Below are 14,869 nucleotides of genomic sequence, written 5' to 3'. Positions count from 1 at the left end.
CCAGACGCGTCTTCTCAAAAGTCGCGTCAACCGTGCACTAGACAGGCCTAATTTCAATTAACAATATTTATAGTGTTTCACGCCTATTTCAGTCGCGAGCCTAACCCCCAAGTGGCACCATGGATAACCTTGTCTCCATCCATTCCCAAGCTTCTAGATAGCCATGATTGATCTCCCTTCGCCATTATGTGACCTCTCGCCGTCATCATGCCCTAAATTGTTCATGTTGTTGCAGTAGATACACGAGGAAATAGAAAAGAACTGTATCAATATCCGTCTAGAGTTCAAACAACCCCAACCCAGGGCCCTGCTGTGTCTCGTTGCCCGCCTTGCGCTCCTCCAAGATCAACTTGGCGTATCCTCTCCAGTCAGCGTTGACAAAGTCCGAGATTCTCTTGTCTACGACGTCGGGCTCCATCCGCTCAAAGCGGTACGGCTTCATCTCAGTCGTGAGCGCGATGCGGATGGCGCGCAGGAGGCCGTCGTAGTCTTGCGCGCGGACACTGTACACCATCGGCTCGGGGGTCGTCCGCATCGAGTCGTGCTGGACCATAGGCCACGAGTCAGGCTCCTCGTCCTTGCCGCTGTCGCCCAGCGTGTGGGGGTTGACAAAGGGAGTGCCCCGTGCAAGCGCACGGTACGGGCTCGGCGAGGTCGTGGGCCACCCAATGCCGATCACCATGCGGGAGCGGGCAAGCGCCGCGTCAAACTGCGTGGCGTTTAACGGGCCGAGGTTCTTGACGCCTTCTGGAAGCTCCATGTCGCCAAACTTGGCGAGCTCCTCCTCGTTCCGGTCGTCCACGAAAGAACCGACAAAGTCGAGCGTCGGGAATTCCTGTCGTAGCTCGATGAGCGCTCTCCTGATCACATCGTGCGAAAACAGTGCCGGCGCCCATGAAGGGTAGAAGTATTGGACTCTTTTGGCGAGGATGAACACGCGCATCGGGCGCTCTTTGAGAGGAATAAACTCGGTGTCGTCGGCGTACGGCTCGAGATCGTACCCCAGGTACGTGTAGTCTGCCGTCAGCCCAGAGTACCACGCCTCGCCCAACTCACTGCTCGCAACGTCGCGGCTAGGCTCGCCGAGCACAGTCCACGGTCGCCCGATAGGATGTGGCATCCCCTGTGCCCAGTACGAGAAGGCGAACACCTTCCAAGCAGGGAACCCGCTGCCGCCGTAAAAGTTGTTGATGGAACCAAACTCCTCCCGCTCCGTATCGGCGAAGATGGCCTTGACCATGTCGCCAAGCTGCCGGTGTAAATGGGCAATGTACGCTGTGGCGATGAATTAACAATTCGCGCAGTCTCGGACCCTCATAACGCCACTTACGCCAGTCCCCAGAGCCCGCATGCAAGACGGTGAACCCTTGCCGCACGAGCGAACGTTGCTGAGGAAGTCAGGGTGTGAAAGCACATGCAAAGGGTGAAGGCGGCCGCACTCACCACGCCGTGGCACCACACGCCCTCACCGCCATTGTAGTGCGCGTAGAATGCCATCTTGCACCACACCGACGAGAAGATGACAATCTAGGCGGATCGTGAGCGTGTCGTCGACTACTGGTCACCCCACTCACCTTGTCCGCGTTCGGGTGACAGTCCCCACGCGCCGAGCACGCGGTGATCTCGCGCAGCTTGTGCTCGGTGTACGCTTTGTAGTTGTGGTATCCCTTTGTCTCCTCCTTGGGGTCGGCGGGCAACGGCGCCAGTAGCTGCGTCTGCATGCGGTCGTTGAAGTCTGGAGCGCGCGGAACGCTGGTAGGCTTGAAGCGCGCCAGGCCCGGCGCGTCGGTGCCCACGTAGCCCAGGAGCAGGGCGAACGAGAGGAGAGGGATCACGAGCAGCGCCGCGCCGCGGCGGTGGTGGAACAAGAACATTTGTTGTCGCAGGTGTGAATGTGATGCAAGCAGAAACAGAAACAGAGCAATAGAAGTCTGAGACCAATGCAACAGGGAACAAGCATATCGTGTCGGAGTGCATGTGAGCTCACGAGGGCAATACCTCCTGTCTCACAAACAGCACGAGTGGGTCGTCCGCGCCGCGGCTACTGCGGCTCGTGCCACGCTGCCGGCAGGTGGTAGTCGCCATTCGCCGTTCCCCGGCGACGGGCGGGGCGTTGGCGCATGGCGTGAGTCGCGGAAGACCCAGGCGTTCCTGCGCATTCCTCACTACATGGCCTGGCCAGAGTGCGGAAGAGCGAGCCACACTAGCCGCCACAAGCCTCGGCTGAAGAAGGCGGGAAGGGCAGCGCAGCGGCGTGGCGCCAGTAACCATTTTGCCCGAGTCTAGATCGCCGCCGCGCTACTCAGCCCCGGTCGATCAAATGGTCCTTCCGCTACCCAGAACTAAATATGCCCTCGCATGGCTTGGCACGCAGGCACGACTCACTGACATGACATGACATGACATCACAGCAGCACGACCTCCTCGACCTCATCAACGAGCTCCTCGACCCACTCGTCGATCCGCTCCTCCTCAAACTTGACGACGCGCACGCTCTTCTCCTTACCCCGCGCACGGCGAGCCAGACTGATCCGCGCATTGTTCTTGCGGCGCCACGCATCCCACTCAACGACGGCACGCTGGCGCTCGGCGAGCTTCTCGCCCCGCCCGCGGTTCTCCTCGGCCGCATCCTCCTCGTCAAACGCCTGCGAGTAGGCCTTGAGGCTGCGTGCGATCCTTCCCCGCTCGGCGGAGGAGAGGAGCGACGCCGGGCGAGGGCGCCACGCGAAGGCCTTGAACTTGTCCTGCGAGGCGTGGAGGAGCTGCTGGCCTCTAAAGTCCCAGATGTTGAAGCCGGGCTCGGGCTGCGGGGGTTAGCGACTGGGAGTGAGAAGCCAAGAGCCAGGCCACTTACACTCGCCGCCCACACGCTCGCCGACGTCGCCATGTATCGTCCGCTCGGGTCCCACGCGAGCTCAGTCATGCCATAGTGCTCCGCCGTTGCAAGCAGCCGCGGGGCAGCGGTCCGCTCCTTGTCGTCCGCCGAGTAGTCTGCATCCCAGAACTCGAGGTCGAACTTTGCCCCGGCGCCCAAGCTCGCCAGGACGAGGTGCCGCTCACGCGGCGCCCACGAGACCGTCGACGTCGTCTTGCCCTCGAGCACCTTGTACGCCGTGAAGATGTTCTTCTTGGGGTCGGGCGCGATGAACGACACGTTGAACTTGGGTGCGGCGTGCGGGTGGGCCGCAGCCGCAGCATCCGGCGCCGAGCGGATAACGAAGCGCGTGCCCGCCGGCTCCCAGTCCACGGACGACACATACTCTGCGCATCAGCCCCGCTCTAACCAACCCCCCAATCACCCTTGTGCTCGATGCTCTCGACGGGATAGTTCTTCTCCCTGAGCCGGAAAACTTCGAGGCTGCAGAACGTCGCGCGCTTCTGCTTGGCCTTGCGCGCGTGACGGTCGACCTTGATACAGAGGTAGTCGCCCTGGTTCTGGAAGTAGAACTTGACGTCGGTCACGTTGATGAGGTTCTTGGTGCGCAGGATCTTGCGACTGGGCATCGCCATGAGGCCGACACGCGCCGGGGTGTTGGGCCCTTCGGCGGTCCAGTAGGCGAGCGACGTGTCTTTCCCAGGACACCACTCAAAGTCGCGCACGGCGTCGATGCGCACGCTCTTCTTCTCAAGCAGGCCCATACCAGGCAGCTCGTACACCTGGATGGCGCCGGGGACGAGCCGCGCGATGAACGCGTCGTCAAAGCTCCACTTGAACACGGGCACGCGCTTCTCCTCGTCCGGGCCAAAGGTGCGCAGCAGGCGCGAGCTCTTGACGTCCCACACGGCCGCGACGGCGCCGTCGTCCTCGGCGCCAAAGGTGGCAGTGACGCTCTCGTTCTCGTGGTTGGCGACGCTGATCGGCAGGTGCGAGTACGTGACGAGGTACTTCTCGCCCGGGGAGAAGCGAAACGCCACAACGTGCGGGTGGGCGAACAGCTGCCGCGCGTCAAAGCGCGCGCCGGACCACAACGCCACGCCGCCCTCGTGCACTGAGACGAGGTGCGTGCCCTCCGGCGACCAGTGGACACTCTTGTGCCCTCTGAGCGTGATGGGGTCGCCGATGGGAAAGCCCGATGTCGCGTTCTTGACGCTCTCGGCCTTGCCGCCCCGCCCGTGCCACCACAGCGCGACGGCATTGTCCCGGTACGCGAGGTACTGGTCACGCCCGTCCTTGTCGCTCAGCCAGTTGCGAGTGTACTCCTGGTAGTTTTTCGTCAGCTTGGGCCCATGCGTCCTCGCACCACGTACCCGCGGCACAAACGCCTTGTCCTTCCACCCAGGCGGCAGGTCGCTCTCGCCAATCGGCGCGCGCGCGTACCGCTCGATATCAGCAAAGTGGTTCACAGCGAGCGTGTTCTTCGAGCCAAACTTGACACCGTTGAGCACGCGGATGGCGTGTTCGGCCTCCTTGCCGTCGGCGTAGGCGACGAACACGAACGCCGCGGCACCGCTGGCGTCAGAGCGCTGCTTCAACCTCTACTCACCCCTTGTTAGTCCCCCGCTTCTCGTCCCACGGCATCGTGATCCGCGAGTCGTCAACGCCGGCACCGAACTTGGCCAGCAGCTTGGAGAACTGCAGCAGCAGTCGGTCGCGCTTGGACGAGTCGACGACCGGGAGGCCGTCCACGACCACGACATGGTCGACATTCGCAGAGGTCACCACCGCGTGTCTTGCGTCGTCAGCGGCGCTCACGACCACACCACACCGCACTCACTTGGCCTCGATCTCGGCGTACCCCGCGTCCAGCTCGGCTTGGATCTGTGCCCGCGTCGCCGCGTCAAACTCGGACAGGTCAATGGCCATGGTGTATGCGTGATGGAGAAGAGCAGAGAAGAGCTGCAGCAAAGTCGGTTGCGACGACGTGACCTGCTTCTCGCACGCCGCTCGGTCCTCGCGATACCGTGGCCGTGGCCGTGGCCCGTGGGACAGGTGACAACTGGTGCTGCTCAACGTTGCACACGCGCCACATTCGAAAGAACAACGGTGCAACGTCTACCGACGATCGCCTCGTTGTCGGCGTCCAGCGGCGGACCCCAAGTCGGAAGCGAGGAGCGGGGACCCACGGACGCGTCCTGCCCGCCTAGTGTGGGTCCCGAGACGTATCCGCAGCCATATCAGAGTAGCAGCCCATGCCGCGTGCCATCTTGCACCCCAAACGCGCCTAGGCAGGTTCCAGTGACAGCTGGAACCACTTCCGCGGGAAGAACCGCCACCTTGCCGGAGCCAACCGGCCCACCTCCGTATCGCGCCGTCACTCGCACCACGGCTGTCGCACCAACGCCTGGCAAGCAACGACGTCGGCGGCGCTCGCACGGCTTCTGCTGAAGGGACCGAGCATGCGCGCAGAGCAGAAGAGCCAAGAGCTTGCCGAGTAACCATGACGATGATCCGGTAGGAGTGACGGCAGGTTGATCCTCAGGCACGTTGCTGGTCCAAAAGACGCCGAGACATCCTTTCCACTCCGTCATATATATCTCGTCGTCATCTCATCCAGTCTCCATTCATTCATTGCATTGTTCTCGCCACTCCACATATCGCCACTCCTACTTCATAGCACACTCTAGTGCATAGTATCCACTCATCTTTCCACCCCGCCCGACACACGGCAATGGACAACATCACCGCCCTGGCCGCGACGCACGACATCGTCGCAGCCTCCGAGGCTCGGCGCGCCGAGCTGCTCGAGCTGGCAATGTCGCACCGCCCCGTTTTGCTGCTAGGCGACAGCGAGGCGTCGTACGAGCTGATCCAGCAGGCGGTCGACTGCCTCTCCAACCTCGGCGGCGGGCGCGACGTGCTCGTAGTCGTGCCGCTCGGCTCGGCCGAAGACGGCACCGTGACGGGCAGTCGCGCGGTGTGCTCTGGCGCGCTGCACGCCGATGCGAAGGAGCTGCTCGTCGACATTGTCGGCGGCGGCGTAGTCTACCTCGGCCCCGAGCTCATGGCTGCTGCCAACTACCGGCTCGTGGAGAACGGCCTGGTGGCGACACAGACTGCCATCGCCGCCGAGGCCGTCGCGCTCGGTAACGCGATGGATGTGCCCCCCGAGCTGTTTCTCAGAGCTATCGGCGGCGCAGCTGGCTCGTCGTGGTAAGCTAGCCAGGCTCGGGTGTACGCCAAGCTTACGCCTCAGGTCGTTCAAGGCACTCGGCCCCCGCATGCTCAGCGTGTCTGACGCCGGGCCAAAGGGGCAGGCGTTCGACGAGGCTGTCCAGTCTCTGTCCGACGTGCTGGACGTTGCGCGCGATAGCGGAGTGTACGCGCCGCAGTCGGCGCTCGCGCTGCAGACGTACGTCGCTGCGTCCAACGTCGTCGCACAGCGCGAGAGCTCGGCGCAGGCCGCGCTCCTGTGGAACCAGCCGCGCGGGGCCGGCACAGAGCACATCAGTGTAACGGTTACCCCGGGGCCAGTGTCCAAGGTCGGCTTTGTGGGCCTCGGCGCGATGGGGCTCGGCATGGCGAATGGTGAGTCGCGGCGAGGGCAGCGCTGATGCAAGTCCTGCGAAAGGCCGGGATTAGGACGGTCGGGCACGACGTCTACCCGCCGTCGATGGACAAGTTTGCCGCGGACGGCGGAGAGGTCGCGCCGAATGTGGTTCTGTGTGCCGAGGACGCGGACGTGTTGGTCCTGATGGTGATGAGTGCCGAGCAGGCACATGAGATTCTGTTTGTGCAGCAGGCGGCTGCTGGTGAGTTGGAAAGCCGGGGCGCCTTCAGCTCACACATCAGCCCTCGCGCCGAACGCGACGGTCCTCCTCATGATCACGGCCTCGCCGTCGTCCGTTGCAGGACTAACGACGACACTTGCGCGCGTGCGCCCCGACGCGAGGCTCCTCGACGCGCCGGTATCGGGTGGATCAACTCGCGCAGCCGACGGCGACCTGACGATCCTGTGTGCCGGTATCGACGCGTACGAAGGCGGCAAGGAGGCGCACGCGGGCCCCGCTCTGACGGTGCTCTCGGCGCTGAGCTCGGCCCAAGGCAACACGGACAACCTCGTCTTCGTGCCCGGCGAGGCGGGCAAGGGCGCAGCGCTCAAGGTGCTCAACCAGCACCTTGCTGGCCCCTGCATCACCGCGTCGGCAGAGTACTTGGCCCTCGCGCGACGCCTCTCCCTCCCACTCCTCCTCACGCGCGACTTGCTGTTGTCTGGCCCGGCGTGGAGCTTCATCATGCACCACCGTGGGGCGAACATGCTCAACGGGCTGCTCCAGCCGCCGACGGCAATGATCTCTATTTGGCCGAAGGACCTGGGCATCGTGGTGGACGAGGCGAGGAAGCGCGGCAGCGCGGCCCCGATGGCGAGCCACGCCCACCAACAGTTCATCCTCGGCAAGGCGAACGGCTGGGGCGCGGACGACGACGCAAGGTGGGTTGGAGCGTGGGTTAGAGCTAACCCCCAGTATTGTGAGGCTATGGCGCGCGCAGGGCATCGACGTGACGGTCGGGGACGACGAGTAGCAGCTACATCTGGGTTTAATTTGCATAGTAATCATGTGCCATGTCATACTGTCTGGGTCTTCTAATCGCTCTCGTCGCCGCTGTCGTACCCGCCTAGCAATGCCACGCCGGTTGGCTTGGCGGCAGGTGTCTTGCGTGCGCGTCCCCGCTCCTCCTCGGCCTGTTTCCGTGCCAAGTCGGCATAGTACCGGATGTTATCCAGCGCGTCGTTCCCAAACAGGCCCGAGGCTGGAGCGGCGTCGGCACGCGCGCGCTTTGCTGGCCGCTCGTCCTCCTCATGCGCTTCGGGCTCCGGCACGCTCTCCTCGATGTGGTACAGGTCGTCGACGTCGCCGTCCTCCAGCGCGCGCAGCGTCTGCGCCGCCTCGATCAGGTTCGCGTCGAGCTTGGACGCAATGACCTTCTGCCCCTCCTTGGCTATCCTCCGCTCCTCGGCATTCTTCTCTCCCGGGTTGGGGTCCTCGGTCGCCCACCTGGCGGGTTAGCTCACCTCGGCGCGAGTTACCCACCTGACGTTGAGGATCTCGTCCATGTCCATGCTCTGGTTCTGCATCGCCTCCTTGGCGAACTGCGCGTTCACCTCGTTGCGATACGACACGAACGCGATGCCGCGGTTGTACAGAATGTTCCCTGCGCCGTCAGCGGCTGGCCTAATCGGCTGGGGAGCCACTTACACTTGTCAATCTTGCCCCACTCGCCAAAGTGCCGCAAGAGCGTCTCCTTGCTCTGGTCCTTGTCGGGGCTCTCGTGGATCTTGCCAATATACAGTGTCCGATTGGAGCGGTTGAACGAACCCACACCACCCATGTCGTCGCGGTAGTCGGCGTGCTTCTCGCGGCCGAAGCAGTCACGCGAGTGGTCGATCACCTGGTGCGGCAGCGGCAGGCGGTGGAGGAAGTTGCACTCGGCGCTGGGGGGTTAGCTGCCATCACTAGTTCCTCAACCCACCCGTAGGGACAGCGCCCGCGCGCAAAGAACAGGCAGCAGAAGCGGTTGCCCGTCGCGTCGGCGCGCGTGTACCCCGCATCGCGCGTAATAACACACCGCGTCTGCGAGAGGGTTTGCCTGGCGTCAGTTGAGGGTCGACCAACATCAACTTACATTGCCAGCGCATCCTCCTTGTCGCCACCAGCCCACTTGTTGTACCAGATGTCTGAATGTCAGTTGGTGTAGACGACGGGGGCCGCTCAACTCACTGTACTCCTTGCCCGGCTGGACCTTTTCGCTCGTGTCGACATCTCCCGGCTTGACCTGCTTCCTCGCCGGCTTGAGCTTGCGCTTTGGTGCTTCCACTGCGTCGGACATGGTCGCTGGATGAGGTAAGAAGATGTCTGAAGTGCACTTCGAGTTGGAGGTCGTCTTTTGATCGTTGTTGCCGCTCAAAGTTGCCACGTGGCATTGAATTACGTAACTGTATTTTCCAGCATCATGACGATCCACCTTGCCCCTCCCTCCTCCCCTCCCCTCTTCGAGGTTATAAGTCGACGAGACTGACTTTGTACACTCATTCTTGCGCCCACAGCAACAGCAAGCACACAGAAGAGACGCCCGCCATGGCACCAGAAACAAACGGCTCCGCCGGCGTGCCATTCGAAGAGCTCGTGCGCGCCGCTGCCGACCCAGCGTCCTCGACACTTCCTTCAGAGGAGCTAGCAACGAGGCTGGGTATCGCGGCGCTGCCTACCCCCGCCGAGGCACTCACCCTCCTCGAGAAGACGGTTCTCTCGCCTCCGAGAGACCTCGCCGGGCCAGACCTGTGGCAATGGCAGGTCCCCCTCCCAACGCCCCTCCCGGCACCAAAGCTCAAGCTCGAAACGCTCCCGCCCACGCACACGGTCACGCCAACGTTCCGCGGCATCGACGGCGCCTTTACCCACTGGCGCGAGGCGCTCGCGCCAAAGCCCCCAGCGCACCCCAGTCTCAGCAGCAGCATGCAGCGCTCCGCTGCGCCGCTCCAGAACTTTGTGCGTGGCAAGAGCACCAACGCGCCGTTCTTGCCTGGCGGGTTGGAGCCGGCCGTCACGTACGAGGAGGCCGAGCACGAGATTGAGGAGGCGATCGAGGAGGATGAGGAAGGGTGGAAGACCCGCGCGCCCGGTCTTAGGAGAGGCGCCAAGCTCGACGGAGGTGAGTGAGCCCCCGGAAGGTGTGCGCTGACGGCAGCCGACGCCTTCTTGGCTGAGATGCTCGGACAGCAGGCCATGACGACAAAGGCTAAGCGGAGGAGGCGTGGAGGAGAGGAGTCTCCTACTCTCGAGGTAGGTTACTTACCGTCATCGTTCTCTAACCTGCCCAGGTGTCGCGTCTTGGTGACGAGCTTCCCTCCGACGGCACCGAGCGTCCACGACCCCAGACGAACGGCAAGAACGTTGACGATCTCCTCCCCGTTGGCGTGAGCTAAACCCTCGTTGAAGTGAGACACAGCTGACAATGCCAGCGCCTGCCTGCTCCCCCGCCCATCAGGACCAACCTCATCAAGGCGGCCGCGACCAAGAAGGAGTGGGCTCACGTTGTGGACGTCAACCAGGAGCTTGTCAACGTGAGCTACATTTTTGTGGTTGCCCAGCTGACAAACCCAGTTCCGTGAACTCGTGCCCGAGATGGCCAAGGAGTACCCCTTCGAGCTCGACAACTTCCAAAAGGAGGCAGTCTACCGCCTCGAGATGGGAGACAGTGTCTTCGTCGCCGCCCACACCTCGGCCGGTAAGACAGTGGTGGCAGAGTATGCGATCGCGTTGGCAGCAAAGCATATGACCAAGTGGGTTGCCCATCCTCCTCAATTCTGACCCACCCAGGGCCATCTACACCTCGCCCATCAAAGCGCTGTCGAACCAAAAGTTCCGCGACTTTAAGCAGGTGTTCGACCCGTCCAGTGTCGGTATTCTCACTGGCGATGTGCAGATCAATCCCGAGGGCAGCTGTCTTATTGTGAGCTAGGTTCTCGCCTTGGGCGAAGCACAGCTCACACTTTCAGATGACAACAGAGATTCTCAGGAGTATGCTCTACAAGGGTGCCGACCTCATTCGTGACGTCGAGTTTGTCATCTTCGACGAGGTTCACTACGTCAATGATGCAGAGGTAGGCTTGGGCGACCGTTCTTCGCTAACCTGCCCAGCGTGGTGTTGTCTGGGAAGAAGTCATTATCATGCTGCCCGAGCACGTCAGCATCATTCTTCTCTCTGCCACTGTGCCAAACACGCGAGAGTTCGCCGATTGGGTTGGGTAGGTGTCGCGCCACTGGCAGCCGCTGACCTACACAGCCGCACCAAGAAGAAGAACATCTACGTTATCTCGACTCCTATGCGCCCTGTCCCTCTTGAGCACTTCATGTGGGCTGGCAAGGAGCTGCACAAGATCGTCAACGCCAAGGGCCAGTTCCTCGAGGCTGGTTACAAGGAGGCTGGAGAGGCCCTTCGGCGCAAGCAGGACAAGGAACGCGAGGCTGCCGGTCTCCCTCCCGTTCAGCGTACTGGTGGCCGTGGAGGTGCTCCAGTACAGACCAAGGCGAAAGACTTGCCCACTGGACGGTCTGCTCCATTCTCCCGAGTGGGCGGCGGCCGAACGCACTCCAACCGTGGTGGCGGCCAGGGTGCGCCAGCTGGGGCTGTCGTTCCGCGCGGCGGTGGTCGTGGCGGATATGGCGGCGGTGGTGGTCGTCGTGGTGGCTTCCAGCTCGACCAGAACGTCTGGACCCACCTCATCGCCTATCTCCGCAAGAACGGTCTCTTACCCGTCGTCAACTTCGTGTTCAGCAAGAAGCGCTGTGAGGAGTACGCTGCAACATTATCCACTACCGATCTGTGTGACGCCAAGGAGAAGAGCGAGGTGCACATTGTTTGGGAGAAGGCGTTGAATCGTCTCAAGGGTGGGTACCCGTGCTCGTGAACCAACACGCTAACCCGTATCAGGTTCCGACCGCACCCTGCCCCAGATCTCGAGGATGCGTGATCTGCTCAGCCGTGGTATTGGTGTTCACCACGGTGGTCTTCTTCCTCTTGTCAAAGGCACGTCTGAATGCCCTGTCGCAGCTGCTGACCCTTCCCAGAGGTGGTAGAGATTCTCTTCGCCCGCGGCCTTGTCAAGGTTCTCTTTGCTACAGAGACCTTTGCCATGGTGAGCTTCTGTGCGCGTTGAATAAGCTGACATTCCAGGGTGTGAACATGCCGGCCAAGAGTGTGGTCTTCGCAGGCATCCGCAAGCACGACGGTGTCTCGTTCCGTAACCTCCTGCCAGGAGAATACACCCAGATGGCCGGTCGTGCCGGTCGTCGTGGTCTCGACACGACTGGTACTGTCATCTTGCTCAGTGGTGAGGAGCTTCCTCCTGTGAGTTGCTCTGTCCTTGTTCAGCCGGCCAACTCTAACACAAAAAGGTCAAGGAGCTCCATGAGATGATGCTGGGCACGCCCAACCGCCTCACATCGCAGTTCCGCTTGACTTACAACATGATCCTCAACCTCCTTCGTGTTGAGGCTCTCCGTGTTGAGGAGATGATCAAGCGGTCTTTCTCTGAGAACGCGGCACAGAAGCTCGCCCCCGAGCAGCAGCGCCAGGTTGAGCAGGTGAGTTGACGTGCTTGAGAATGTGGCAAAACTGACACGCGCAGGCCGAGAAGCTCCTCGCCAAGCTTCCCAAGGTCGAGTGCTCTGTTTGCAGCCCGGACATTGACGCGTTCTATGACCTGTCGGCTGAGGTTGTCCGTCTCAACGCGGCCATGATGTCGCAGGCATCGTTCACACCGGGCAAGCAACTGAATCAGGGCCGTATTGTCCTCGTTCGCGATGGAGTAAGTAGTTGCGTGCAGTCTGGAACGACACTGACATCTACAGCATTTCCCAGGCAACGTTGCGGTCATCCTCCGCCACGCCCCGTCCATCGCACGCGATGGTATCAAGGGCAGTGAGCGCGCGTTCTGGGTCCTCGCCCTCGTCACCAAGGGCCAGAGGTCGGGCAAGGAGGATGTCAAGGAGTCCGAGGTCGTTCCTCAATGGCCACCGCACCTTCACAAGGGAGGTTTCTCGGACCCACAGTACCAGATCACTCGCATCGAGGCGCCGAGCGTCGCCTTTGTCACGGACCGTATCCTCAAGCTCGACATTACGAGCATTCTGGACAAGAAGGCCAAGGAGCCGGCCCAGGCTGCGCTCAAGGATCTCGTGCGCATCCACGAAGAGCTGGCGTCTGGTGACCTTGTCGAGTTTGACTGGTCGAGGTTGAGCAAGCTCGAGTTCCAGGAACTGTTGCGCCAGCGCATTGGTCTCACCGACCGTATCTCCAAGCTCGGCTGCCAACTCTGCAAGGACTTTGAGGAGCACTACGACATTGTGCATGAGCGCAAGCTTGTGGAGTCCAACCTCATTGCCCTCAAGCTCAGCCTTTCCGACCAGAACCTGGAGCTGCTGCCTGACTACGAGTCGCGCGTCGAGGTGCTCAAGGAGCTGCAGTTTGTGGACCAGAACTCGACGGTACTGCTCAAGGGTCGCGTGGCGTGCGAGATCAACTCGGCGCACGAGCTGATCCTCACCGAGCTTATCTTGGAGAACGTGCTGGCAAGCTACACTGCCGAGGAGGCTGTCGCACTGCTGTCTGTGTTTGTCTTCGTCGAGAAGACCGAATCGGAGCCCAAGATTGAGCCAAAGCTGCTACAGGGCCTGGACACAATCTACCGCATCGCCGATGAGGTCGAGAACTGCCAGCTGCGAAGGCACGTGGCGTTCGAGGACTTTAGGGAGAAGTTTAAGCCCGGCCTCGTCGAGGTGGTGTACGAGTGGGCGCGCGGCATGGTGGGTGCACGGATGTTGTATTTCGCTAATCCACGCAGCCGTTCAGCGAGATCACCAACCTCACCGACGTTCCCGAGGGCACGATTGTCCGTGTCATCACCCGCCTGGACGAGACCTGTCGCGAGGTGCGCGACGCTGCACGAGTCATTGGCGACGCGGACCTCTTTGAAAAGATGGAGGCGGCGCAGGCCCTCATCAAGCGAGACAGTGAGTTGGGTTGTCCCGCGACAGCAGCTAACTCCCCAGTCGTGTTCGCTGCAAGCTTGTATCTGTAGACAACATACACCAAGGGGTGACTTGGAACACTGCATAAATGCATGGCATTATCCATACAGCTTTTGGGCGTTGGTCGCAAACGCTTTGGTAAAGGTGTCGTCGTCGAGCCACTCGCGGAGCAGCCCAACCCACTGCGCGAGGTCCTCGTTCCTGAAGCCGGTCGGCACCTCGCCCTTGCCCTCGGCCTTCCAGCGCGCAATGTCGTGCGCGAGGGGGACGTACGGCCAGTCGGTACCCCAGACGAGCTTGTCGGGCGTCGCGGCGTACGCCTTGACCAAGTGTTCCAGCGTCTCGGGCTTGGTCGTGACGCGGTACGGCGCACTAAGCTTGACGTAGACGTTGTAGCTCTTCAGTAGCGCCAACAGGGCCTGCAGTCCCGGAGTGTCGGCCGGCAGCGGCGCGAGATGGGGCACCGACAGGGTGATCGTCGGGCTAGGGCTGGAGGGGTAGCTGCTCCAAGGGCCCTGGAGGTATCCGAGGTGGTCGACCACGAGCGCCTGGGACGGTGGCAGCGTGTCGGCGATAGCAAGTAACTTTGCGTCAGCTTGGCTCAGGCAACACACTCACCTCGTCGAAGATGGTCGAGTCCCACTCCTGGACCAACACGCTCCATGCCACGCCGGCGTCGTCCAGGCGCCTCGCGAGTTCCCTAATACCCAGCGCGCGCGCGCGCGTGTCGACGTCTCCGCCGAAGACAGCCCGCACACCGCGCACGCCAGCCGCGTCGAGGCGCTTGATCTCCTCCACGCCGTCGGAGGGCGTCAACGCGCCGACGCCGACAACGTCGGGGTTGGCACCGATGTACTCGCGCAACGTCGCCAGGTCAGGCCCGAAGGCCATCGAGTGCACGAGCACGCTGCGCGACACGCCGAGTGACGCGTGGAACTGTGTGGCGGTGGAGTTGGGGAACGGCGCCGGCGTGAAGGGCCGCCTTTCGAGCGGGGCGAGCGGCGCGTCGGGAAAGATGTGGAAGTGCGTGTCGATTGTGCCCTCTGGCAAGGGGGGATGGAGGGTGGTGGAGGTGGGTGGGAGGGCTGTGGGGTCCGGGGCTGGGAGGGACATTGTGCGTGCTGGGAGGGGCCGAGATGCGATGCAGAGCGAGCAAGAGAGCAAGAGTGCAATGCGCAGAGAGAGCCCGCGCAATGTTATGAGAACGACGCACGACGACTTGGGGCATGTGCTCCTTGCCGTCTCTTGCCGCCGGCCCTCCCGGCCCGCGGTCCGGCGGCGCGCGTGGCCCGGTTCGAGTGGGGCTCCGAGGCGAGGCGACACGGTTATCTCGCTACACTGCGTCCGGGAACTGGCATTTGGAGATGCATGGCGCGTGGCGTTCGACGTAGGCGGATGC

General features: G+C 62.3%; 6 protein-coding genes across 6 annotated transcripts; 2 read left to right on the top strand and 4 right to left on the bottom strand.

The window, feature by feature from the left end:
• Positions 1 to 277: 277 nt before the first annotated feature.
• On the bottom strand, positions 278 to 1,874 carry LOC62_03G003781 (uncharacterized protein; the record flags this gene model as incomplete). Its single annotated transcript, XM_062770318.1, has 3 exons — positions 278 to 1,275; positions 1,377 to 1,527; positions 1,566 to 1,874. 3 exons carry the CDS (start codon positions 1,872 to 1,874, stop codon positions 278 to 280), a joined length of 1,458 nt encoding a protein of 485 aa, XP_062626302.1.
• Positions 1,875 to 2,405: 531 nt separating this feature from the next.
• On the bottom strand, positions 2,406 to 4,804 carry PRT1_1 (Eukaryotic translation initiation factor 3 subunit B; the record flags this gene model as incomplete). Its single annotated transcript, XM_062770317.1, has 6 exons — positions 2,406 to 2,804; positions 2,855 to 3,261; positions 3,300 to 4,200; positions 4,249 to 4,450; positions 4,485 to 4,670; positions 4,716 to 4,804. 6 exons carry the CDS (start codon positions 4,802 to 4,804, stop codon positions 2,406 to 2,408), a joined length of 2,184 nt encoding a protein of 727 aa, XP_062626301.1.
• Positions 4,805 to 5,486: 682 nt separating this feature from the next.
• Positions 5,487 to 7,462, top strand: ltnD_0 (L-threonate dehydrogenase; the record flags this gene model as incomplete). Its single annotated transcript, XM_062770316.1, has 5 exons — positions 5,487 to 6,091; positions 6,135 to 6,466; positions 6,499 to 6,690; positions 6,731 to 7,370; positions 7,405 to 7,462. The coding sequence occupies exons 1-5, from the start codon at positions 5,610 to 5,612 to the stop codon at positions 7,460 to 7,462; spliced, it is 1,704 nt and encodes a 567-aa protein (XP_062626300.1). The 5' UTR covers positions 5,487 to 5,609.
• Positions 7,463 to 7,523: 61 nt separating this feature from the next.
• Positions 7,524 to 8,767, bottom strand: CWC2 (Pre-mRNA-splicing factor CWC2; the record flags this gene model as incomplete). The annotated part of the gene is made up of 6 exons (XM_062770315.1): positions 7,524 to 7,935; positions 7,972 to 8,092; positions 8,137 to 8,372; positions 8,411 to 8,527; positions 8,564 to 8,615; positions 8,659 to 8,767. 6 exons carry the CDS (start codon positions 8,765 to 8,767, stop codon positions 7,524 to 7,526), a joined length of 1,047 nt encoding a protein of 348 aa, XP_062626299.1.
• A 248-nt stretch (positions 8,768 to 9,015) lies between these two features.
• On the top strand, positions 9,016 to 13,554 carry SPCC550.03c (Putative ATP-dependent RNA helicasec; the record flags this gene model as incomplete). Its single annotated transcript, XM_062770314.1, has 17 exons — positions 9,016 to 9,589; positions 9,626 to 9,720; positions 9,759 to 9,854; positions 9,900 to 10,001; positions 10,042 to 10,220; positions 10,258 to 10,390; positions 10,437 to 10,541; positions 10,579 to 10,685; positions 10,724 to 11,328; positions 11,372 to 11,446; positions 11,509 to 11,576; positions 11,615 to 11,788; positions 11,836 to 12,024; positions 12,069 to 12,248; positions 12,292 to 13,245; positions 13,284 to 13,452; positions 13,492 to 13,554. 17 exons carry the CDS (start codon positions 9,016 to 9,018, stop codon positions 13,518 to 13,520), a joined length of 3,834 nt encoding a protein of 1,277 aa, XP_062626298.1. The 3' UTR covers positions 13,521 to 13,554.
• Positions 13,543 to 14,583, bottom strand: PDCH (2-pyrone-4,6-dicarbaxylate hydrolase; the record flags this gene model as incomplete). Its single annotated transcript, XM_062770313.1, has 2 exons — positions 13,543 to 14,054; positions 14,089 to 14,583. The coding sequence occupies 2 exons, from the start codon at positions 14,581 to 14,583 to the stop codon at positions 13,569 to 13,571; spliced, it is 981 nt and encodes a 326-aa protein (XP_062626297.1). The 3' UTR covers positions 13,543 to 13,568.
• Between the last annotated feature and the right edge of the window lie 286 nt (positions 14,584 to 14,869).

The sequence above is a fragment of the Vanrija pseudolonga genome, chromosome 3 (assembly GCF_020906515.1).
Source record: "Vanrija pseudolonga chromosome 3, complete sequence".
Classification (NCBI taxonomy): Eukaryota; Fungi; Basidiomycota; class Tremellomycetes; order Trichosporonales; family Trichosporonaceae; genus Vanrija; species Vanrija pseudolonga.
This window is presented reverse-complemented; position numbering and strand designations above follow the sequence as displayed.